The sequence below is a fragment of the Lissotriton vulgaris genome, chromosome 12, assembly GCF_964263255.1.
Source record: "Lissotriton vulgaris chromosome 12, aLisVul1.2, whole genome shotgun sequence".
Lineage (NCBI taxonomy): Eukaryota > Metazoa > Chordata > Amphibia > Caudata > Salamandridae > Lissotriton > Lissotriton vulgaris.
This window is the reverse complement of record NC_141700.1, coordinates 513,827,463-513,854,441: the sequence shown is the minus strand read 5'-3', so window position 1 is coordinate 513,854,441 and position 26,979 is coordinate 513,827,463. Positions and strand designations below refer to the sequence as shown.

The 26,979-nt window shown below is 45.6% G+C and overlaps 1 protein-coding gene across 2 annotated transcripts in view; it reads right to left on the bottom strand.

Moving 5' to 3' along the window:
• The window catches only part of SF3B3 (splicing factor 3b subunit 3), a 274,045-nt gene that overhangs the window by 221,734 nt on the left and 25,332 nt on the right, over positions 1-26,979 (bottom strand). For both annotated transcript variants that reach the window (XM_086945281.1, XM_086945280.1), the window contains exons 3-9: positions 26,423-26,749; positions 18,641-18,813; positions 14,156-14,297; positions 13,705-13,817; positions 12,686-12,823; positions 12,209-12,312; positions 11,127-11,292 (exon numbers count right to left, since the gene is read on the bottom strand). In XM_086945281.1, coding sequence (XP_086801407.1) covers positions 11,127-11,292; positions 12,209-12,312; positions 12,686-12,823; positions 13,705-13,817; positions 14,156-14,297; positions 18,641-18,813; positions 26,423-26,749 — 1,163 coding nt within the window. The remainder of the gene's footprint in view (positions 1-11,126; positions 11,293-12,208; positions 12,313-12,685; positions 12,824-13,704; positions 13,818-14,155; positions 14,298-18,640; positions 18,814-26,422; positions 26,750-26,979) is intronic.

The following is a 26,979-nucleotide window of genomic DNA, read 5'->3' as shown; positions in this document are numbered from 1 at the left end:
CGAAGAGCAGCAGATCAGCACAGCAGAAGATAACAGGTGGGTAAAGAAGGTGACGTGTGGAAGAGAGCAGCAGGGGACACAATATTCTGGGAAAATACTCTCACCATATGGTCTAATAGCAGTTGTGTTTTGTGGACTCCACTTGATTTTTGGAACATCGCCAGAGTTCCTTTCTTTTTTTACTTCAAGCTGTAGAGTCTGGAGGAGATGGGATTCTTAACTACGCTGCAGGTTAAAAATATAATACAAGAGTAGCGCTTATTCGGCAGAGGTGTGGTTGTACCGCATGGGAGCTAAAGATAATAACTGTGTGGGAGGAAGGAATCTCACGAGTCACGAACGTGTCTCTACCACCTCTGGGTGGTGGAAAGAACACCCCGGAGCCGGGAGAGGCACAGGCAATAGTAAAAACCCACCAAATCGCCATTTAACATTTGAATGTGATCCCCCCATTCACCCCGCTGTCAGCATTGCGCCCCTGAAAGTGTCACCGTAGTCTGTTGAATATTGACAGCCGAACACCACACATAAAACTGTAAAAACGACAACAAATGTTAAGCCCCTGCTGGCCAGGGCTGAACGTGTGCCACTGCATCAGCGGCTCGCACTGCAGCCCATCAACTTGAGACCTTTATAACTGGACTGCGCATCTTCAACAAGAGGCACCAGATATTGAAGGTGTCCCTGAGCGAAGCCTCCATTCACAAGTCAGAGGCTAATCATCTATTGACCCATGCTTATCAACCAACGCTGATAAGAGGTACTCAACACCACCTTATTTGGATAATGTACACAAAAGACTGCCCTTAGTGAATGAAAGTCCTCCATTGGACGACAGGCTCTAGGTGACGTTAGGCATAGAAGTTCTTCTCTCCCTTGCAGACACAAGCACACCATGGAACATGATTCAGGCACAGCTCACAAAGGGGATTTGGGGGGCAGCCAACCACAAGGGGCAAATTGGGAGGGTGGTGCAGTCCAAGAACTGCCATTTTGATTTGGGCTACATGTGTAGCCCAATATAGCCCAAGTAATATAAGGGGTTCAGTTGGGCTCCCTGCCACCAGTTGAGGGTTCAGGTGACCTGGTGGTTGGTGACAGGGAGAGTTAAGGTGTTTTTTCAGAGCTTGTGTTTATAAAGATGTGGTGTTGGAACGCTTCATTACAGTATCCTTTCAGCATTGTTGAGAACAATGTTGGTGGCTGACAGCAGGGTAGCAGAGGCGATGAATCTCCTTAAGGAGCACAGACGGGTTGAACTCATGTGAGGCAGTGGTGTCCGCAGCCCATCAAGCATCAGCGCATTTGGCTGCTGCAGTGGTGGTATGTTCGCCGCAGTGCATGTGACAGGCACCAGCTACTGTGAGGCTAAGTGTGAGGGACCAAACAGTGTTCAGGAGAGCAGCTTCTCAAGGTGTAGAGCGAGGAGGAACGTCAGTGTCTGAGGCGGGCCTGAACACACCCCAGCGACCCAAGGGTGAGTAGAGGGCATGGGGGTTTCATCGCGGCTAAAGGAGATCTGGGCGCCTGGACAGTCACAGCAGTAAAGACCGCAGCCTGAGGCACCCAGTAATTGGGTGCAGCGGCCCCTTCATGCAGTCTGCCCATCACCAGAGCCAAGGGGAGTCGGATGTCTGGGAAGTGGGCAGCATCAGAGGAGCAGCCCACAATCAGAATTGCAGACATAGCGGCACTCAAGGCAGCAAAGGATGCCTGAGTCTGTGGGAGGGTAGTGCATGCCCGGCAAGGCACGAAAGGGGGCAGGGGGGAGAGATGTAGATGGTCGCTGGGTGAACTGATGCAGATTTAACTGCGGGCTGTGGATGGTGCACCGCCTGCTGTTATAAATCCAGCAGCAGGCAATATATTGCAAGAATTGAGGAGGGAGCACATGAGTCCTGTGAGGCAATGGGGTAGTACAGAGGCAATGCAAGGCACCACCTTTTGGGATGACTCAGAAGTGAAGGGCACGGGGTGCATGAGGGTGCGGCCGCACAAGGGGAGGTATGTCACGGATATAGATGCAGGCACAGAAAAAAAACAAGCACATGAAAAGAAGAAAAAGAAGAGAGCACAGTGTGAGGGTGAGGGGGCAACGCAGGGGGCAGGATTACAAACGCCACGGGAGAGGGGAGCAATTGGAGTGCGGCGGAAGCATCAAAGGGCTGGGAATGCGTGGGGGGGAAGGGGCGCAACACAATAAAGAATACTGAAAGTTAGCGCAACATGCATTGTTCCAAGCCCACAATAAGGAGTGTGCAGAAATGTAGAAGTAAACTTGCTGGGAACTGTGTGAGTAAGAGTGAGTACTTGCTGAAAGAATCGTAGTTGCAGGATAAGTTGCACGAAACTGCAATAATATAGCTGAAATAGTTTATTAATTGAAAATGAAAATTCGCACTTGGCTAAAAGCAGATGGTTGAATGAAGTTTTATGAATATAACCATCGCGCTGAATAACTGCACACAACAGTTTGTAGAAGTTTTTTTAAAGTATCGGTGGCAATGAAGAAAAGCTTCCACACGCGATGAAAATATTTGGAAATTAAGTATAGTTGATGACAACACTGAAATAATGTGCACGGTGTTATATACGATTCCAGAGATATGGTTGACCAACTGTCATGAATATACCTCCTTACGTGTGCAAAATTAGGAAAACGCCTTCTTCAAAATGGCATAATCAGAAAAGAAAACACCATAATGCGGTTGAAAAGAAACCGGAACCACTGTGCTTCAAAACCAGAATGAAGTTTTAAGAATAAATTTCCTCCATTCAATGTACCGCATAAAATCCTCAGTCATACAAGTGCGCACTTAAAATCACTTGCTCTGGACAGTACGAGGTTTGAAGGCGTAATATCGTGATCAAACAGGACGCGATCTTGAAATCACAGCAGGAAGTAAATGCCAAGTTTTGAAGGCGTAGCACTGTGATAAACAGGATGTGGAAATGACGGAGGGATGGCCAATTAGACGGGGGTCCAATCCGGAAGAAATTCAGGGGTGGGTCATAACGAAGAGGTACCAATCACAACAGCGGTTTCAGATGAAACTGATGAAGATGCTGGTGAATATTGCTGCAATCAACTCCAAACAGACGACGATGCAGATGAAGATCACTGTGTCAACTCCAGTTCAACGAGCAGAAAACCTCGAAAAATGGAGAAATCAGCGTGGATCCAGACCGGCTGAGTTCCCAAGTTGCCAAAATGTAAGTGTAGTGAATACACTTAGAAAATGTTGAGAAGAAAATAAGTTTATTTGTAAACTCAACCGGATGTAAAGAAAATGCGTCCTGCCAAAGCAAGTATAATTAGGATATTTGAATTTCAACACAACGTTTAACTTCCACAACAAACAGCTCATGCAAAACAAACACAAGCGTAGTATTTGAAACAAAACTGGTTCTCGTTCTGCTTTATCCTCGTGACACCTCTGGAAAGGAGTGACACGAGACAAAGCAGAACGAGACAATGTCACATACTTAAGATCAATTAACACAAGAGGAGGAAAGGTGGGAGGGAACACGGCCTGGGGGAAGCTGGATGGGGAGGAGAAATGCAAGTAAGGCTGTGTGCGGGGAGAGAGAGGGGAGGTGCTGGAGCTGGGGAACAGATGGCCGTGAAAGTTTATGGCCCAAAAGCGCGTGCCTGTGGCCACGTGAACTCGAAGAAAACCGCACCAAAAAACCTGTGTTTTCACGAGTATTTTGAGCACTTGAATTCTCGCTCCGCTCAATGCGCATGCGCATTGATAGGTCGCGAGACCTAAAAACGGATGTGTTTTTGACTTGTTGTTTACCATTCCAGCCAATGGAGAAGAGGGTAGAACAAACCTAAAAAACAATCCCCTCAATCCGAAAAGGACGGGGCTTAGATCGAGAGAATGACCACACTGAGACCTCTTCTCCAATGGCTGGCCGCCGTTTAGGAGGCCAGCCAATGGAGAAGAGGAGCTGGCTTAAGCCTTGCTACTCAGAGTCCTTAAATCTCACGAGCGAGACTGCGCATGTGCGCAGCCTACACCACGCAAGACCTAAAAAGGGCTATTTCCCTACATAAACCTGGAGGCTGGTAGCAGGGTTGGACCATGAGGTGACCCACCCGGGTGTGGCATCCGTACTTAATACCTTCATACAAGACAATCAGTTACTGGATATATGGAGATGGTCTCGAGGGGAAGAGAGGGAGATAACCTCTGTCTCCTCTTACCACAAAACCTGGTCAATAGACTATTGGCTTATCTCCATGGAGGCGAGGCTATGGGGAGCTACTGCCAAGCATATGGCCGGGACACTATCAGATCACGCCCCAGTGTACCTAGAACTGACAAACCCCCGGATCCCCCCCAGCGAGTTCTCATGGCCCCCTTCCGGACCCCCCTGGGAGCACTGCCTCATGCAGCATTTTGTGATTAAATACGAGCTGCCCATGCCGGCGGCCTCAAGCTGCATCTGCCTATCGTTGTGGGTCCGGTCCCACCCGGGGGGGGCGACCCCTGGCTGCTTCTGTCGGCTCCCCGTGCGGCCCACACCCTCATGTGCGCCCGCGGGAGCCGGAGTGTCCACGGAGGCTGCTCCTTACTCGGCGGGTTCTTGGGGGAGTGCGATGGCAATCCCCTGCTTTCCCGCTGCTGTTGGGTCGGGGGGTGCAGATCACTCCCCCCTCCTCCTCCTTCTGTACACCGGAGGCCCCGGGACATCTTCCCCGACTTCCGCCTGTTCTCCGCGGCCCAGAGTTCAGGTTCCGGGCCCCCAGAGTATTCTTGGCAGGTTTGACGTTTCACTCCAGGGGGGAAAGTAAGACGGTACTCTCCCTGCTTTTGCTGCAGACACCAGGGCCCGGAGCTGGGGATCCAGGTCCCCCGATATCTTCACAGGGCGCGCAATGGTGCTCCTCTCCTGCCGGTGTCTTCAGAGGAAAATTGCAAAAAACACAGTTGATGGACAGAATGTAGAACAATGTCATACATTCACCCCAGTACAAGGATCTGGGCCTAAATCCATCGTTTTTTTTACACTCCACACCACCCTGGGTTAGACACTGGCTATATGCAAATCAGCTCTGACCCTGAGTGTGCTGGGTATACTCAGACGTGAGTCCCAGGCTCTCCACACCACTGGAGTCAAGCTATCCAGGCTGATGAAGGCTGATAGCCAGAAACCGGTCCTTGGATGCTTGATTCCAGTCTGGGTAAGACATGGCTTGGTAGTTCGGACTGGACTGTTCCCATGAGGCACAGGGTCAGAGCTGATTTGCATATAGCCAGTGTCTAACCCAGAGTGGTGTGGAGTGCAAAAAACGATGGATTTAGGCCCAGATCCTTGTACTGGGGTGAATGTATGACATTGTTCTACATTCTGTCCATCAACTGTTTTTTGCAGGTGTCTTCAGAGGGCCAGGTTGGGCTCCTGATACCCCCTTGGGTATATTTTCACAGGAAGCGTGACGGCACTTCCTCTTCTTCTAGGGCAGCCCCCGGGACCGGACCCACCCCAGGAGCACATTCAAGACCGGCGGTGGAGCACCACGCGCTCATGGTCCAGAGCAGCTTGGTGCCTGGAACCAGGTGACAGCTGCTAATGGAAATCTGCAGCTCCACCAACCATCTCTCCCTTTTGGAGAGGAGACCTTCGCCCTTGGAATGCTTGCAGTGACGGGCTAGGTCTCTGGTTCTACAGCTTGGGGAGGAGTGACATTAATGCAGCCTGGCAGGGTAACATCCAGGCAGGCTCTGGTTATGAGCAGAGTCAGAGGAATAGGACATTTCTGGATGACCCAAAAGCAGTACAGATATGGCTTTGGACTCTGTAGAATACTTCTTTTTACAAAACTTACTGTACTTTGGTGCATGTCTGGAATTTGCAGGACCTAGGTAAGTGAAACTACCCCATGTGGGCCCCATATTCATAGGAGAATAATGGAATGTTCCTTCAGTGAAACCAGTAAAGCACACTGACTTTCCCTTACATGTGTCTTCCCATAGTATAAAGCCTATTCCATGTACCACCCAACTCTCCATAATTCCTGCCACACCAATCTATCTGCACCTGCTCCTGGGTTGCGCACGACAGGAACCTCCTCCGCTCAGCCCCTACACGAGTGCACACGTGTCTGCATGTAACCAGCCAGGAGCCCCTTACTCCGGCTGCAGCGCAGCGACCTATTCTCACTAGGGGCACACTGGTAAAATCCACATGCAGTCTCATGAGTTCACTGTAGGCGAGTCCCAACTTATGAGGCTCTCCCACAGAAAATGCAAAAAAAATTAGGTGTTGAAAATGCGGAAAATCCGGGCGGCTCAGATGGTCAGAACCACCTTCTAACATCCGTTATCTATGTTGTTAAAACACCGCACTACAAATGTATGCCAGGAAAAAAACCTAACCCACACGCAAACAAGGGCGTTTCACGCTGAAACACATAGGGTTGTTCAGCACGGAGTAAAATAAACTTCATGAGCTAATTTGGATCGGGACTTTTTGTCTTGGAGGACAGTGCGCGTCCCGTATTTTATGTGCAGTTATCAGAAGTGGCACCGAAAAAAAGACACGGTTCCCCAACCCTGATGCGCACTGGTCTTGGCTCTTTGAGGACTTCTGTGGCTGGAGATTATCAATATATATACATAAATACACACAAAAAAGTAGTGAGCAGATTCAGTACTGCTGGTGTTGTATGGTGCTCTATGCAGGAGCTGCTCTCCAGCTAATCTAGGGTATTACCCAGACACTTATCCGCTTCTTTTTTGCACAATTTATTCAGCAATCTAAGCCAGATAGCCCCAATTTAAAAAAAAAGAAAAAAAAGGAACGCAAGACACAAAGTATATAAATAAGCAAATCTGACTGGACCGACACAGGCCCATCTCCCTCTCTGTTGGAAAGACCTGTGCGCACAATCCCATCTTGCCACCTCACTGTGCTGCTCAGACGTCTGTTGCTCTTCATGTGGATGTGCACTGTTAATTTCAATATCCACTTGAAAATCTTTTTGCTCTGAAGCATTCACATCTGTGATTATTCACATTGTAAATCGGAAGGAATGCTAAAAGAATAGTTCAAGAAAAAAATCGTTTTTAACAAAAAAAAGATTAAAATGCCAAACAGAGTGCTTTTCTGAGCAATGGCATACCTTTTGTTCAAGCAAAATGGCATAGATCTTATATGAACACTGGCTTGATGAGAGGTTGTACAAGTAAATATTTTAGACAAAGACTATCATCTTGCAGTTGCTCAGAAAAGTAATGAAAATAAACCAACAATTAAAGGAGTTACAGAAGTCAAAAATCAGAGAATGTATATTCAACACTTGTCCTTAGGAAGAGTCAATCCTTTAAAGCTTATTTAGAACCAGGATGAAAGAGGGTTGCCGTCCTTAACAAAACATAGGTCTTCAGTAGAGATACACAATTTTATATACCACACGTAATTCTGTTATTTATTTTTCGTTGGGGAGCACTATGTGTTCGGTGTGGTCAAGCGCTCTCATCACATCCTTCTTGTGTTGTGTTATTTTATAACCAGGCCAGCATTTGTGAGTTGAAGCATTTTATTTTCAAAGTTTTATATAGCGCGGACAAGATCTTTGCAGATATCAGAGCGCTTTACAGTAAACACGGGGTAAGGGAAACAAGCGGGAGAATTAAGCACATTTGTGGGTACAAGATAGTAATGGCTAGTGGGTGGGTAGCAAACTAGGATGGTAACCAGATAAACAACTTGTGAACGAATAGACCATAAGATAGACCGGCAAAAGCAAACTTTTGGGTACAGGATAGTAGTGGGTATTAGGAGTCTAACAAACTAGAGTCAAAATCTGATAAACAATTTCGTACAATAGACAATCAGAATAAGCAATAATACAAAATCTGTGCACAGTCTTCGGTACAACCAAAAGAGTGTTCAAGTGCGACTAGCCATAAGGATGGCTTTTGCTTCTTTATTAAAGAGTGCAGTGGAGGAGATAAGCCTGGTTTCGGGAGGGAGGGCATTCCAAATCCTGGGTGCCATTCCTGAGAAGGAGAGCTTGTAAGTTTTTTCCTTCCGAAATCTTCGAGGTTTCAGGAGGAGATTCTTTGTGCTTCTGTTGTTTCTCGAGCCTCCTGATAAAGTCAGTTTTGAGTGAGGTAGCTGGGAGACTTGTGGTGTATAGCCATGTGCGTCATACAGGCAATTTTCAGCCGTATTCTGGCTTCAAAAGGGAGCCAGTTCAGGGCTTTTAAGTCAGGGGAAATATGCGAGTGTTTCCTAGAACCAGTGATAAGTCTCGCTGCAGCGTTCAAGGAGGCTCTTAGGGGTGCTGTTGATAGGGGGAGTCCACTGAGAGCCACGATTCCGTAGTCAATGCGTGGAATGACTAGGGCTTGAACTGCAGTTTGGAAGTCCTTAGCTGGGAGGAAGGGTTTAAGTTTCCTCAGAGTGTTGATTTGGAAGTTAGCTCCCCTAGTTGCTTTGTTGATATGCTGCTGCATGTTGAGGTTGGCGTCAAGAGTGATGCCTAATGATTTCACGGAGTCCAAGATGGTGGGTTGGACATTGAATGCAGTTAGGTGCTTAAGCCAGGTTTGAGTGGTGGAGATTTTCGCCGGAGGTGAGATTAGAAGGAACTCAGTTTTCAGAGCATTTCGTTTGAGATGATTATCGGCCAACCATGATTGGGTGTTTTTGAGCGTAGAGTTCAGAAGTTTGATGTCTTCCGGGGATTGTAGTTTGAGGTAGAGTTGAGTGTCATCGGCGTACATATGAAAGTGTACATTAGATGCTTGGAGCAAGGTGGTGAGTGGTTCCATGACTAGGTTGAACAAAGTGGGGGATAGTGAAGATCCTTGAGGGACGCCTAATCAGACAGGCACAGCTGGGGGTAGCACGTTGTTGACCTTGAACTTCTGAGACCGGTGATGTAGGAAGGAAGTGAACCATTTGAGGACAGTTCCGGATAGACCCATTCTGGTGTTTAGCAGCTCAAGTAGGTTCTCATGTTTGACGGTGTCAAATGCTGAGGAGTGATCAAGTAGGATGAGGAGACAGGAGTCATTGCGGTCTAGGATTTGGAGGGTGTCGTCAATTATGTGTGTCATGGCCATTTCCGTACTATGTCTTGCTCGGAAACCTGATTGATGTGGGTTAAGGAGGTCAAACTGATCGATGTGTTTAGTCAGTTGGAGTTGAACGCATTTTTCCAGCAGTTTGGCCAGGGTGGGGATATTGGTGATAGGGCGGTAATTGTTAAGGTCAGCAGGGTCAGCTGTAGGTTTCTTGAGTATAGGCGTGACTTGCCCCACCTTGAGGGAGTCAGGGATGAGAACTTGTTGAAGGGAACAGTTAATGATTTTAGTCCAGAGTGGGAGGAGCAGGGGGGTGAAGACTTTTACAGCATTCGCAGGTAAGGGATCAGTGAGGTGATTAGAGGGTTTCAAGGTGCCCAGCAGTTTGTTAATTGATTCTTCTGAGTAGGTGTCGAAGGATGACCATGTCGCATTGTTTTTAGGTTCAGTGGAAGTTATGCCGATGGGGTTAGAGTAACGGCAAACATCATTGAGGAGATGGCTTCTTATAGTATCAGTCTTTGTCTTAAAGAAAGCAGAGAATTCTTCACAGGTTGGTATATCGCTTGAGGTGATGTTTGAATGTAGAGGTTGTTCCTTGGTTTGAGTTTTGACAAGTTCAAACAATTTTCTTGATCTATTTTTTGCCTGATCGAGCTGGAGGCTGAAGAAGGCTGATTTTGAGCGCTTGATTTTCCTAAAATAGGCATTTCTCTTCTTCATCTTAAGAGTTTTAAGGTGCAGTGCTGATGGGTCGGATCTCCAGGTGCGCTCAGCCATTCGCATGACACGCCTGTCTTCATTGAGTCTGCCATCATACCATGGGTTTGAGTTCTTGGTGGAGACTCTTCAGCTGCAGGGGGGCGACTTCGTTGATTATTGAAGTCATAGAGTTGAGGTAGAGGTCGGTCAGAGATTGGACGTCTGATGCGCCGGTGGGGGGAAGGAGGAGACTGCAGCTGTGTGAAGGCAAGGAGTTGGGGATGAGTTTCTTGAGGTCCCTTTTCTAGATCTTGGATTTGATAGGTTGAGCCGGGTTAAGTTTGACTTTTTCGTTGATGTAGAATGTGATAATGTGGTGGTCTGACCAATCGCAGGGTTGGATTGACCTCAGTTGGGTAGAGTCCTCTTTGGCGATGATAAGGTCAAGGATAGAGCCTTTGTCATGTGTCGGGCTGTTGCAGATTTGGGTGAGGTCAAGCGCATTAAGGAAGGTTTTAAGACTATTCACCACTGCGTCTTTGTCGTCGTTTCAGTGGAGATTGAAGTCACCAAGGTAGATTTGTGTGTTTGGTCGTCCCGAATTGGCTGAGATCGTGTCCATGAGATGTTGGGTGAAGGTGAGGTTGTCCCCGGGCGGGTGGTAAAAGACATGTAGAGAGCATACAGGTTTGCCCTCACTGTTGATGTCGAGGCAGATGAGTTCACAGGAGGTGAGGGAAGGGGGAGGTGCCTTGAGCAACGGAAAGGTTGCTCCTAAAAATGCATGCGATTCCCCCGCCCGTCTTGCCGGACCTGTCGAGTCTAATGATGTGGTAGTTGGGGGGGCAAGAATGTCCATTATGGGTGTGGAAGATTCCATAACTGGTCACAGTAATATCGTTATACTTTGACCAGTTTATAGCATATTTACTCCACCATTTAACAGTCAAAAGAATGGCTAGTGAAAAGTTACTGACAATTATTATCCATCTTTTAATGATGTAAGTGAAACGCAACTCAGAAGAGAGGATTTCACACTACCACCAAATTCTACCCACACTGAATCACTGTCATGAAGGTTCTGCTGCTTAAGTCAACTACGTTTCACAAACATCAAGCAAACGTATGCAGAGCAGCAGCATTTTGAGTATCTTCACCCATCATCGGACATTAGCATCAGGTGTGCTACTACTACCAGAGAACAAGACCAGGCACACAAGCAGTCTTCTCAGAAACACATCTGAACAAACTGAAGAAAAAAAAAAAGAGAAGAAGCCGAAGTAGACAGAACCAATGCTTGCCCCGCCACCTGGGTTAACAGACTCAACGGCAGCAGAGTGGCATGTATGCGGATGATATGTCCATGCACATGCATACCTGGCAGCAGAGAATGGGGGATAAACTGTCCTGCTCATCAACCAACACCAAGTTCTTAAGCGTCCTAGGCTGGAAAAAGAAAGTATCCCCTTCTTCTAGAGGCATAGCTGATGAAAATTCAGGTTCCTCATCGTCATCTCCCAAGTGGGCAATTTGATACAGGTAACTGAAAGAAAAGAAAAAAAAAATATGTGTATACTTCCGTTGTATCTACCATGCAACATGTACTAATCACTTAGAAAGATCAGATTGGACCTAGAGTGCTGTTGTCCAGAATCAGAACGTAAAGTGATCTCCAGCCTTGGTGTCAGAGAAGAGACATGAGATGCTCATCATTTCTAGCAAAGCACTGCTCTTAAGGTCACAATCCTCCACCAGACCACACAAAGAAATCCTAATCCATGCTCTCATATTGCCATGCAATCAACACAATGTTATGCCCTTCACCCACTTTTACTAGAGTGCACAGACTTTCAATGATTGTGGTAAGAAGGCTGTTGGTCGCCCCTCACTCTACCACAATTTATTAATGGCAACTTAGAAATACCTCACTTCATCCAAATGGAGAGAGACTTTAAGAGATAGTGGTTAATAGTGACTAACCTCTACTAACCACATAACAAATGGACCCATGCAAATCTTTAAGTAAAACGCTGGTTCTCATTTTCTGAAAAGCCCAGCGTCCTTAACATATGGAATCCTGAAAACTGAGCGTTGATTAAAACCCAATAGAAGCAGAAAACCTTCTGGTTGGAAAAAATAATTATGTGGCATTTACTTCATTTCCTATTGCCTACAGCACCAGAGTGCCTGGGGTGGGCAGGAATTTGGGCTCTAACCAACATCTACAAACTCTACCGTAAAGCTTTTTTTCAAAGCTATAATTGGGGGATGCAAAGAAAATTATGCTTGCCAGGACTTCTTGTATACAGACAAGGCCACGTTCTACAAAAAGACACCCAGGTCTTCGCTCCGGATGCCCAACATGACAAGTTTGTTAGTTGCCACTTTCTGCCTCCCTTGCCTGTGCATTCCCTTGCCATTGCTACTTAAACTGCAACGTAACAATAAAAGCTACTTACTGATTTCCAAACTCTGAAGCAACAAACAGAAAGCCAGTTTTCAGCACACACATGGCAGCCGCCACAGGGACGGTATCAAAGTACTTCAGTCGGATCTCAGTGACCTGAAAGGAGAAGAAAACAATAGGACTTCCCATAAGACATTTACCAGGGTTAGAAGACCAAAAACTGAATCAGGGTTAGGGTGCAGGGACATCATGTTTCTTTGAAAGTCTTAGAAGTTGCATCTGCTGCTAATCAGAAAGCACTGCAATCTCTACATACTGGAGGTCAGAGAAGAGACATGAGTTAATCATCATTTCTGCAGCAGACCAGACAAGCCTTCAAGACCTGGGCTGGGAGGAAGACATCTCCACATTAAGGCACCCTCACCCTTGTCAAAAGAAATTTTCACTTAAGACACAAAAGATGAAAAACAACCCTGGTTCTTCCCCAACAGTCCATAAACAAATCTAGCCAGTTTGCAATGGCACGTACCATGTCCTCATCGGTCTCCAGTGTGATCTTGAAGATGTCTCCCTGTTCAGTCTGGGCCAGGAAGAAGAACATGGACTTTGTCTTGTGGGTAGCAGAGCACACGAACACCATACCTCTCTCTGGGTCGTCCAAGTCATTCTGTGTGTGGGTCAAGAAATTCATAAACAAGAGCGGTCTCAGCAAGAACAGTTAAGCTAATCTTATGCTCAATATAAGTGAGCACTTGTGAGTTTTGCATTATAACGTATGCTTTCATTACAGCGCTTAAAGACAAATGCATTAAAAAAATCTGCTAAACACGAATCCCCTATTTTACAGTTAGTAAAATTATACATTTTAATAAGCATTATACTAAAAGGCTGAAACTTTATGTGAAGCACACCAGTTATTAGTAAATGGAGCTGGTAAAACTATCCTTAAAAATACAATTGAACCCACCTAACCAGGTCATCAATCGCAACATCCAATCAGATAAACCAACATCTCCACAGTAAATATCAGAGAAGAGACATGGAATATTCATCACCTTGGATTGCTTGAGGTGTGGCCTGAACCCTACTCACCAAAAATCCTCCACAAGACACAGGGGTGCCCATTCAAAATGGAAAAAGGAGGCACATTTGGTGCATCTCAGTCTCATATTGACCCAATATCGTCAAAGGACTGACCTCCGTCCTCGGCTGGTCTCTAAATGAGCCTCTGTTTCATGAACATTAATTCCACATCCTCCCAGTATGATCATACTGACCAAGATTTAACACAGAGAAGAACACCATTAAAATAGTAACCCATCACATTACATCAGACCAGTGCTTTACCACATACTTCAGTGGTAGTTTTGCTCCAGGGACTGCAAACCACACGAAGCTGCAGATCCCAGAGAAAAGACCTTCCACATGCAAGAGTACCCATCAGCAGAGAACTACGGTAGGCTCAGGGTTAAGCTACAGTACATTTTGGATTTCATGGCAAATTCAAAATTAGCACCAAAGACACAGACTTTCAGGTAATGTGCTCACCCTTCTCCTAGGAATGGGACATCGGATGTCAGGCTGGTCACCAAAGTTTTTGTAGGTGATGTAGTTTTCAGAACAAATCAGCACTCCACTGGGGCCATCCGCACCACCAGGAACTGAGGGAAGGAAATAGGGGTAAAGTTCAGATTAAGACTCTAAATTCAGCATGCCCATGAAACATGTGTATATCTAAACACATCTATACACACACAACCAAATATGTAACATATTACAATCATCCACAGAAAGCATTGCAATAATTTATTGCTCAATAAGAGTACATGCTTTAAGGACAAACGAGAGGTTACATTTATTACTACTATTAAGGGAGGGAGCTTTGTTGCTGTGGCTATTCACATAAAATCCAGGGTACAAAAGACCTCCAGTACATAGGGACAGTAGTTACAAGAGGACATAGGATTGAAACGGGGAGAAAACTGAGTTCTGTAATTACCCGTCACTAAAAAGTTGCCGTGCTCTTCCAGGGGTTCACTGTACTTCCGCACCACATGGTTCAATCCCAGGTCCAACTCGTAGAAAGTAAGAGTTTGCTGGGTGTTTGCTGCTGCCTCACCAGTTGGATCGTTATCTGCCTCCTGAAAAAGAAATGAACAATGTTCCATTAAGACTCCAATAATCTTCTGCAAAGCCAGAAGGCTCAAGAACACTTAACGGGAAACTTCAGCATGGCACAGATTAAATGACCAAAAACAAAAAATAAGTACATGACCAGCGCTCTAGTAGGATTTAAAAAATGGAAATAGGTAAAGTCCAAATTTGAAGGGTTGGATGAGTGAAAACTAAGCAAGTAGAACCATTTTTGTTGCAATGCAAATATTTTGCAGACCACGTGTTTCTTGGAACTCTGTATCCTTAAATGAAAAAGTTGACTAGATTAATTTAGTTCCCTTTCTGAATAGGTAAAACAGATTATTGTGCGTCTGTGGGTAAACACTGGAGCATGTGTAGTGATAAGAGGGTAAAGCACCATCATGTAGCATGGAAAGAGGAAAGTGGGGCTGATCTCCAGGGGGGAAAAGGAAATTAGGACCGCACAAGGCAGTTGGTATCTATCCTGCACATACAGTACGCTAGACAACTATAGACCCTAGAGATACAACCACATCTTAAACAGAAGTTCAGCCAACCCAGGGACATAGATATCGCTAAGGAGCACCTCTGACTTAGCTCTTTGGATACCTTGTTTTTTTACTACCTCTCACCTATACAGTGGTTGACTAACTGGATTACCATCATAACGCAAACTTTGGCAGCTAGAAATTAGATTAGTTATATGACAGGGGTTATGGGGGTGGCTCATGTCCGGAAAAGTAGGAATGCTGCTAACCCATTTATTCTTTCTATTCCAACTACAGGGTCGATAAACCCCATTCGCTAGGGGTCTGACCTTCAAAGTCCAGGATTGGGCCTTCACCAAGCAGAGGTCACCTCCTCAGAGAAGCACAACCTTCCATTCCAGTCCCTCTCTGACTCAGGCAGGCGTAAAGCCTCTGCTGGGCTATCTACACCCATTCATCGTGTATACTACCATCTAGGCTTGCCCCAGGCACGCTACAAGACCCTACTCCTGTTGCTAACAGATAAGCAACTGTTCGGTTCCCCTAATTGGCATCACTACTACACATCTTTCTATGAATCCAACAAGGGACACTGAATACTCAACCCCCAAAACCTCAACAAGACAAGCGATTTCACAACACACAAACACCATACCAAATGTGTGCTTGCAAATTTCTTGTGAGGAGCAGCAGTCTTAGACTACTTTTCCACATAGGCCCTTATGAGACAAGTTAGTAACAATACCTAAGAAGCTCCCAGCTGCAGTCCCAGAACCAAGCCCATCAAAAACAAAGCAGGTAAAAGCAGGTGACAGAATTCTCTATGGTTTTATTTTTGTTTGTATAAGATTTATTCGACAGAAAATGTCATAAAAGCTATAAAAAATAAATTAGTACAGTTAATGCATCGGATAAAAATATAGAATATAAAACAGGACGCATTTCATAATAGTCAACCTTCATAGTATTGTGGGTAAGCAATAATTTGCTGAAGAATTTTATGGATTTTCCCAGGGACAGCAGCAAAGAGTGACACATTAAAGTGTTTGTGCATGGGGAGTAGTTTTGTATTTGGCCCAGCAGACTTAGTGTCGTAGCACATATTTATCGCAACCTCACTCAAATTGAGGCTGTGCCACTCTCGAAAGGGCTTTCCACCTAATGAGCCATGCCTGGCCAAGAAATGTTGCTACGCAACAAGCAAAAAGGGGTCTGGGATCAGAACTAAGAATGCACAGGACTACATGGTAGTCCTGTGTGCCCAGTTGCTGACAAATCAAGTTTAGCCATTTAGCCCGCAAGATGTTATATGCCGGGCAGGCAACCATTACATGGGCAATGCACTTCCTACCGGGGCTCTGCAGCATGGGTAATCTTTTGGTGTCTCGCTGCATGAGTGCCATTTCTCTGTAGTCTTAAGAACAGGGAGAGTTCCAAACCTAAAATGTATATACAACATCCTATGGTTTTATGTTTTGAAAACAGTTGTTGATGGCAGTTTCTAGGAAATGTTTTAATTTTTTATTGTAGATACCCCTGTCTAAGGGAAGATGGCTTCCTGAAATGCATTGGGACATTTAAAATAAAGATGTGACATGCGGAATAATTTGGCTTTCTTCACGTTTATGAGAAAATCATACCATGGTTGTGGAATGAATAAAATAAATTGAAGAAAACATGGAGTAAAAGGAACATGGTAAACAGAGAAATGGAGTAAGCATGAACTTCAAACAAGATGACAAACTGTCAAATGTAATTATTTGATTCCTTCAGTTCTTCTAATGGCTGTGCAGTTTGATAGGAACCCTAGTAGGTTCCCTCGTGTTCGTGGATACTGCAGCACAGTTGGGCAGAGCGCGGAGCAAATATGCACGCCTCTACAGAGTTGAAGCGGTTAAAATTGAAAAGTATGGAGCACGCAGGTGTACATTTCACCACCCCCTTTTTTTGCATACATTGAAAACAGTTGTACCATATTGGGTGTATACATGAACAGAGCCATCTTTACGCAGAGCCTGATTACAACATTCAGATCACTTTTTTCCACCGCAAGATAGACATCTACAACAGCTTCAACACCCAGACAGCCCCAACAGACAGCAACACAACATACTTTCCGCACACCATCGACCACGACCCCCTGCTTGCCTGGGCCAGCGTTAGCATCGATGACACCATCAAGACCATAAGCACTATCCACTCCGGTTCTCCGTCAGTCCCATTCCTGCACCACGTCTTCAACAAAGCAAGCAGCTCCATCGCACCCCACCTGCGGAACTTCATCAACCTCTCCCTTGAGACCGCGACCTTCCCAGAAAGCTGGAACTACGCCGAGATCAACGCCCTATTCAAAAAACCCAAGGCAGACCCAAGAGATCTCAAGAACTTCCGGCCCATCTCCCTGCTCCCGCTCCCAGCCAAGGTCATCGAGAAGATAGTCAACAGACTTCTAACCCGATACCTCTAAGAACAGAATCCGGGACCCTTCCCAGTCAGGGTTCCGCAGCAATCACAGCACTGTACGCGCCCTCATCGCCACCACCAATGACACCCGGACCCTGCTGGACAACGGTGAGACGCAGCACTCATCCTCCTGGACCTCTCCGCTGCCTTAGACACCGTCTGCCACTGCACACTACGCACACGCCTCAATGCCACAGGGATTCGAGACAAGGCTCTGGAATGGACCACCTCCTTCCTCTACGACAGAACCCAGAGCGTCGGCCTCCCCCTATTCCGATCCAAAGCCTCCGAGATAATCGGCGGCGTACCCCAGGGATCAAATCTCAGCCCGACACTGTTCAACATTTACAAGGCCCGCTCGCACACGTCGCCCGACAGCACGACCTCAACATAATCTTCTACACCGACGACGCTCAACTGATCCTCTCCCTGAGCAAGGACCCTATCACCGCCAAAGCCAACCTCCACGAAGGAATGAAGGCCGTCGCTGACTGGATGAAGATCAGCCGTCTGAAGCTGAACTCTGACAAGACGGAGGTCCTCATCCTCGGCTCCAAACCTTCAGCCTGGGACGACTCCTGGTGGCTTACGGCACTGGGGGCAGCCCCGACACCGACCACGCACGCAACCTGGGAATCATTCTCGACTCAACGCTCTCAATGACCAAGCAAGTCAATGCGGTCTACTCCTCCTGCTTCAAAACCCTCCGCAAGATCTTCAGAAGGATCCCGACAGATACAAGAAAGACAGTCACCCAGGCCCTCGTCAGCAGCAGACTCGACTACAGAAATACCCTCTACGCGGTAGCCCCGACCAAGCTCATCAAATGACTACAACGCATCCAAAACGCCCCGACACGACTGATCCTCGACGTACCACGCCACGGTCACATCACCCACCACCTGAGAAACCTTCACTGGCTCCCAGTCAACAAGAGGATATCCTTCAAATTCCTCATCCACGCACAAAAGGCACTCCAAAGGACCGGCCCAGCCTACCTCGGACGACTTTCCTCCTACACCCCCAACGACCAGCTACGCTCCGCCGACCTCACACTCGCCACCATCCTGCACATCCGAAAAACAACCACCAGCGGGAGATCCTTCTCCCACCTCGCCGCCAAGACATGGAATTCCCTCCCACTGAGCCTACGACAGATCCAAGACCTGCTGACCTTCAGGAGGACACTCAAGACCTGGCTGTTCGATCGGTACCACCCCCACCCCCCCCAAGCACCTTGAGACCCTCGCGGGTATGTAGTGCGCTTTTATAAATCACTGATTGATTGATCACTACCTTTGTTTCCAAGTAATAGGTTCCATCTAGGTATGTCCTATGGAGAATCCTAAAATCACAGCTTTCTACAATCCTCTACACAATTATTAGCCCAGGCTTACCTCATAGTCCATCTCCAGACAAGCAAACATGGGGTTCTCAAAGCCCACATCTACTCCAACAACGTGGTAAACCAGGGTATTGGCCTTGTGTGCTTCCAGTGGGGAGGAGATGGTCAGACGGGCAGCAGCATCTCTGTTTAGAATGTAGACCAGCTTCTGCTTTTCTATGGCACCTAGAAGAAACCAGGCATACAAGAAAAACTAAATTTTGAAAAATATTAAAAAGAAGAACGACAAATAGTTCAGTTAAAAACAAAACACTAGAACACAAGGTGTCAGCACCTCCTAGTACAAGATACAGCCCTTGCACAAGGCTTAGAATCCTGATACAATTGGCCCTGTAGTTCAATGTAACGCATAGGGATTTTTCAGGTAAACTCAGGGATGCTCAGTATAACTATCATATGCCTACTTTCCATTAAGACTCCCCTGCCCCAAGAGTCTAGAAAGGAGTTATGACAACATCTAGGAATCGCTGGTGCAATCCCAGACAGCCTTCTGCTGCTGTGATAGACCAAACACTAGAATTAATTGTGTCTATCTAGGACGAGGAAAATGTATATATATCACGAAATCCAAAGACTCCCCAAACGGCGATAGAGAGACGCACGAACTCCAGTTGCTGTGATTTAGTTCTTTTTTATTCTTTTCAGCTTGCTGTGCTCCCACAACCTGCCATTACGCGTTTCGGCCAGCCAAGCTGGCCTTGATCACATATAATTTAGCCAACGCGAGATTGGACTTTTAAATGCACACTCCCCCAGTGTCACATGGTTCAAAAATAGACAGAGAAAACACTTGGAATGCATTTACCACCGTTTTTAAAGAAAACTCTATACTTTAAATATCCTTTTCATAACTAGCATACTAATAACTTTGTATGAAAGACAGGAAAGACATATATGAGTTTGAATTGTAAAATATAACTAGTACAAAATACTGTGATTATGCCAGAGCCGTGGTACCTGTCAGTCGCAAGATAACCACACGCTTCAAGGACTCATTTTCAATGTGCAAACTTAACAAATTTGTGCAAAATACGCAAATGTAGTGCATAATGTAATATTCATAAAGTTACTATCAGAGCTAATTGCTAGCTTATATATAAAGACATGTCATGGTTCAGAGAGACCATACTCCTCCCCAACAGGTGCACTCTCGAGCCAAGACACTTTTTACTACTAATAAACATACACCCACCACTGAACAGGTAAAATGTTCAGCACAGGGTATCTCAGACCATACAGTCGAACAACTAATGATGGGCAGTGGAGTTGAGGCAGGGGTGATTTGTGGAAAGTGGATGCTTGGGAGCCGACGGTGAAACACCTACGAGGCACTATAGATTATTTTGAAGAGAACGAAGGAACTACTGACTTTGGAATCTACACACTTGAGGCACATAAAAATGTGATGCATGTTCAATTGGTATTGTAATAGATTAGACATGTCGCAAGTATCAGACATCAACAAAACTCATCCAAAAGAACCAATAAACCATAACCAAATTTCAAAGGTGGTAATTTAGATTTAGTCAGGAAAGTACCTGGCCCCAATCTGTTCCCGACACAGCTCTTAAAGCCCAGACACCAGTTTTGGTCTTCAGCTACAACAACTTTTTAACAGCAGCTGAGAGGATGCTAACATATTTCAATATGAATCATTCTATATGGGGTTACGAAAAAAAGAAGAACGGTAACCCGGAACTTCAGCTACTGACAGGACCGCCTGTCTAAATCTTCAACAAGTCTAGAACTGAATATAGCATGCATGGATCTTAAAAGGCCTGTATGCAGTCTGGTAATTTGATTATGTAGAATATTCATACATATACTACATGCGATAGCCACAGTGAACTGGAAACGGTCAGGAAGGATTACCTTGGGTAGGGGAACAGACAGGACTGCTCCCATTTCCACGCTCAATTTAAGCAGATGACTACAGAATGCACAATTCCAAAGATAATAGCGATATTTGAGCAATTTCGAAAATACTCCGGGTACACCACTAACAGTGGCTAGCCATCCCTCTGCTCAGTCAAACAATGGCCCGGGCCACATGCACACAATACCAAACAAGGGAATGGATGTCACCCAGAGCTTGCGTGGTGGGTTGGCGGTGGAAAATACAGCAAAACTAATCTGGGGCTGCTGTTCCAACAGTTTAAGGAGGTCAATACCCACTGTAACACTACTGGTGTCACTCTTAGGTAGAGCCAAACTATTTAAAATGATTTAATGACCAAGCTTCTTACACATTATGTTGTATGCATTTGCACTTTATATATGAGAAAGTGATCAAATCAAACCATTTTGTATTGATTCACAAGAAACTGCTTGCACTACTTGGTACTCAACAATCCCGACCTCACAATAGGCTCTGCTTCGTATTAAGGGAGAGATCGATCCAAAATAAAATAGGGTACATCGACCCTATGTACAATGATGTCTCGAAATGACGGAGACTGATAACTGCTAGATACCCACACTTAGTCAAGGAGGGTGGACTGGTGAATGGCAATGGAAAAGTTGATGTATGAGAATAGGTGCTGCCCGAAAAAAACATGGGGAGCAAGGAGAGATAGCTAAAGAGGTCTTCAAAACTTAATGTCTCTGTTACTGAAATGGTTTGTGTGCCGAAGCAGCGATGAGAGGCAAAGAGGTGACCCTTATATTCCAGGTATTTGAATAAAAGCTTTGAGCAAGAATCAGTACTGCTTTGCATTGCACGGTCTACCAGTTTGAATCAGTCTAGCCTTGGTCTCCAACATTTTTGTAGGTGCTTCGCTGATTTTTGGTGAGGCAGTTTACAGAAACCAACATTTCATTAAACATGATCTATGTGGCATGTTTGGAGTGCGTCTTAAAGATGAAACAGTAATCATATACACACATACACTCCATTGTTCAACCATAACCACAGATTAGGAACTAACCAGGACTTAAAGGTGCAATATCTTTACGGCTCAAAGGCTAGAAGGCAGAATTTGTTGCGGAATCGGAGCTGTGAGCTCTATTCAATGGGACCTTGGCATCTGATGGTGGTGAGAAGGTGCAAGCCTTCAGATCCCATTGGACTAGGATGGGGCAGATCGGGGCATTCTAAAGGTGTAAGAAAGATCATAAAAGGTACTACCTTATCTGTAATGAACAAGCAAAGATGGTAAGGAGTGGTCAGTGGTCTTTGCCTTGCTCTCCAAGCCATCTGGGCTGCAGAAACAATGCAGTTCATATTCAGTCTTGGTTCCTCAAGGGATTCCACAAGTAGATGTAAGGGAACTGGAGCATGCACAGATCTTACACGTCCGTACACAGCTTCTCACTTCACATAGGAGTACTTACGAACCGCTTCTCACACGCCGATCACAGCAACAAAGGTTTCCATGACTCTAGGCATTGCCCTGCGTGGACGTTCACCAGGATATGTTCTAAACCAGACAGCTGTCAGTCTAAAACAGAGGTGAATGAAGTCCATGTGATGTGCAATTTAATGGCTCAAGGGAAGAAGCGGCGATCTACCTAAATCAAGCTACAGGTGAAACTTAAGTTTTACTAGGTTCAAGACGTTAAGCTCTACCTCAATCAGGCTGATGTGCCCCAAGCATCATATTTTTTTTGGGTTATTCCAGCTCGTACTTTACATAGCCGGCAACACAGGAAACAAGATGGGGAATTAAAGTTTAATCGCGGCAGTACAAACTTGCACTGGACAAATAAAGGGATGGCGACATCTATGCAGTAAACTGCGAACCCCAGGTTTTCCTTTAGAGGGGGAAGAGGGTAAGCCATCATATCCAGGAATCTGTAGGGTGAGACACATCTTACACGGGTATGCAGCTTCAGGCACCTCTTAGTCGGTGTGGATTCACTACTTTGTGTGATCACATTGCGAAAGCTGCAACACCATCTGGACATTTACTTGGTCTCATCGACAACTGTGTTCCAGACTGGATACTGGCTACCAGGACCCCTTGTAGGTCTGTTTAAGAAGACCGTAAGACTATTCTTCGGGGATATATGTAGGTGTTGTTTTTTTGAATCAGGGGAATTTTTAAGAAGGCCAGACATATCACAGAAAGCATGATGTGGTTAACATCGCAGTATAACACTTCTATCCCACTGACTAGTGTGTTTACAACCATCATTTTGAGAACCGACGACTCATGACCTCTGAAAATAATCGAACACTCTTTCAGGACAACATTGGCGTAAGTGACTGAATTAGTACTAAGGGGAGGGTTCCCACCAAAATAGTAATCTTGAATCAGGTAGAATACAGAGTCAGAGAGAAAACCTGGGCTGAAGCCCGTCCCCAGCAAAATCACCAAGCCACAGGTTTCAAGTATGTATAAGCTGCACCAAACCACCATTAAAGAACAAAAGTAAAATTCTCAAACAAATTTAGCAAAAATAATGTCATTATTAAAACAGGACCAAAAGACAAAAAAGGGTAAATAAACCAGGACATGCGATTTTTATGGACTGTCAAAGAAGCTCTATGGGTCTATGTGCATTACAAAAAGCAACTACCAGTGCCCACTCTTGTACCAAAACGAAATAAGCTGCCTGCAAACTGTCCTACATCACACAGGTATGATGTCAGGGTCAGTTACATTTCAGGCTGACCTTCTCATTGCTCACACACGTCTCAGGCGGGTAAAGCTCTTTCTCGTGGTCATTCTTAAAGTTCAACAACGTAGAGAGATCGCTTATCAAATACCAAAGCACAGAGAGCAGAAGGAGGCACGCTCAACACTCTACAGCAAGGGTTAATCACACTTGCCAGTTTCCACGTTGCTGCAAATCCGATAGGCACCCTCAAAGACTGTCGACACACACTTCCCTTCCTTCAAATTCCAAGGCACCAGACAGGCAAGTATCTTTACCCTGCCTTCTTTGTGATGATCTCTGGCCAGCTAAGGGACAATTTTCTTCCAGGAGAGCTACGTCACAACTTACCAGCACATCTGGTGACATTACAGTCACTGGAAAAGAGAGAGCCTTGCAAATAATGCTTTAGTCACTGTTCAGGCTTCAGGTAAAACTTAATTAAAAAAAAAAAAAAATCATCACTGAAGTGTATCTACCAAAAACTTACATTTACCATTGTATTAGATTTCAGAAAATGTTCTCTGTACCAGCTTCCCAAGCCAACCTAGGAGAAAAAGTGACTTATTCTCAAGCGGGTGTTTGCAACAGTAGAAAGCTACCATTAATAGTGAAACAACTCCGTGGACAGGTCAACCAGATTTAGTACGTTCCACTTTCACCCATTACGCATCCGGGTCTTGTGGGTTCCAAAGTACTATTTAAGGGTGTCTTGGTTAAGGTTAAAAGTAAGCTTTTCTATGTGTAAAAATGGTTTACTATGACACGGGATGGCGGCAATTTTTATAGATATCCAAGGTTGCACTGGAAGAACTATTGCCAAACTTACAACAACGTATGGTGTAAAGCCACGCCACTTCCCACAAGTTGTCTTACCTTTATGCCAGTGGTGTACTTTCACAGTCATTTCACAATGACATTAAAGAGCGAACAATGTCAGACAACCACTGCAAGGCTACCCAGCAAATGCCCTCTGACAGGTCTTCTTGAGTCAAATACCAGCTGAAAAATTAGAGGCAAACCACTGCAAGAGATGCGTTTCCTACAATAGGCTTAGCAACTTAGATAATTTATTACTGGTGCTGAATGCATAAGTGCTTTAAATACATTTGTTGTTGGTTCTCAGCCCACAGCCAACATTTTTGACTTTCTGTGGATGTGCAGGAAGATGGCTCTGTATATACTATACCAAAGGAAGGTATAGTGTGCACAAAGTCCAGTGAATCCCCAGAGGCTTACGAAAGCTTAAGTAGATAATGCTAAAAGCTCAATTTGTGGTTGAGTGGTCGAGTAGTTAGGCTTATAAAAGAGGGCTGTGTTAAGCATTTACTGTACACACCCAGGCACAAAATAATAGTAAAACTCCAACACTGAATCCAGACCAATTTTTTTCTATAAAACGTTATTGTTTGGTTATTTTATTTCTGGAACCAAGAAATACACTGTTGCAGGCAAGTAATAGTTTTCAATGCAGCAATACTTTAAAAAATATAGTAGGAATTTGTTTTTACAGGCAGAAGAAATGCTTTACACTCTTAGAATTACTTTTGTATTTGTCAATCAGAAATAGTAGCACTCAGCAATGTAAAAGATACAGTTGTATACAATAGATAGAATGCAGTGCAATCCTATGGGAGGAAAACAGTGTCAAGCATTAGCAGGTAAGTACGTAACTTACAATCCCAGTCTTCGGGGGTTTAGATCAACACTGGGCAAGGTTCAGTTTAAAGGTAGGTACTGCACCATCAGCTGCACTGGGGCGGCCGGGTGCAGAGGTCAATGGGCTTAATGTAAATTGATGGAGACTAATGGGACCTCGATGAGACACGGTTTGCAGGCGAATGCCTGCCGTTTCAGGGCACAGGCACTGGGGATAAGATCAGAGAAGGGGGGCACAAGGCAACACCACCAGCAACGGCCTGGTGCAGGGTGCAAAATCAGCCTCTGGCGCCCTACAAATTAAATGGAAGTTCTTGGTCACACAAAGAGACTGCAGGTTCGGACCAGGAGGCAAGTTGAAGGCGATCACCGGCTGGGCAGGTAAGTTGAAAGGGATAGGGGAGGTTGAGGCACCGTTGGTTGAGCTTCCAAAGGCCGGAGGGCTGAGAATGCAGGGGTACCTTTTGGTGTCTAATCTACTTCGTTGGAGATGGCAGGCGGACCCTTCGTGTACAGGCTGCAGGCAACTTCGTGGGGTCCAGGGGAGATCATCCACCGATGGTGACTAGGTCAGGATCAATTGGGAAAAGGCCTAGGACAGGTAGGCCACTCAAACCCGGGCATTGGGAGTCAGGTGCAGAGTGGGCAGGGGTCGCCGATCCGCTGGACCCAGAATCCTTGGTGTTGTTTCTTTTGGACAGGGCTGCTGTCCTCTGGAGATCTGGTCTTGGCTGAAGAGTGGCAGTCTTCCAGGGGTTCTTGGAAATCGCTGGGCACAGGCCAGGGGCCGTCTTCTTCACAGGGGCTTTGAGCACGAGACGGGGCGGAAAGGCTGGGGCCAAAACAGTAGAAGTCTTCCAGGTTTGGCTCAACAGTGTCTTCTTCATCCTTTTCTTCTTGGGTCACAGGAATCTGACAATCAAGGTTCAGGGGTGCCCTCAAATACTGAACTTAGGGGCGTTACATGTATTGGCAGATGGTAGCCAATGGGCTACTTGCTTTTAGGATGATTACACCCTTTGATTGTCCCCTCCCTTGACTGGGTCGAATTCTTCCATTCAAGATGGAGGATTTCCCTAAGGGTTGGTCCTTACAGAGTGGGGACACACCTCCCCTTACTACTAATTTTCCCACTAAGGGATGCAGCACATATTGTGCCTACCTTAGAGGTCCTGTGTGTGTTTTTTTTCTTTTTTCTTTGTGTGTCTCTCTCTCCCTCCCTCTCCCTCTCCCTCTCCGGATTTTTCAGATACTCAAAACGCCCAGAGAAAACTAGAACAGTTCAACTTCACCAAGCTGGGCAGACAACTATGAAAGGGACTAACCAGATTATCCAACAAGAGTGCAACAGTATTGGCAGCCCTGGAAAAACAGTGGTTAGCACGTAACCCAATCAGGATTTTGCCCAATAACCCCTAGAAAACACCCCACAACAGTCTGTGCAGCATCTTGGTGCAAAGACGTTACTACAAATGAAAACAAACAAGGAATACTGACAAAAGTACAAACAACTTACTGATCATTACTGCTCTGCCCTTTGGGTCAACTGCTAAGAATTGGCCAGGAACAATCCTGCGGCATCCACTCTTGCCAAACGTCTCCTGGTGGATCTTCTCAAAGATGTTTTTGGAAGGCTGGTACTCAAGAATGACAATACGGCCAGAGTCACTCCCTACCACAATGTAGTCCTTGGTTCCACCCGTGAGACGGAAGGCCATGAGGGAGCGGATGATCCCAAACACCTCAACTGTCAGCAGAGTGTGCACCTTCCCTGTGTTGGCATCGGGACGCAGGAGTTCCAGTATCTTTCCTCGGGACACAACAATTTCTTGCAATTTGGTTCCTATGATGAAAGCAGACAGAGTAAGAGTTTCTTCTATTGCGATATCCAATACGAAAATGCTTTTCTTCAATGATGGCCAAACACTCCTGTAGAGATGCCTACAACATACCTCCACAAAAAAGTGCTCAATTTTACATACATGCCAGAACCCATAACATATGCAACTCTTTGTGGAGAATTTGGAGGGTGTGTTAAATTTAAAGGGCGGTGGTATGAGTGCTCCAAACAAT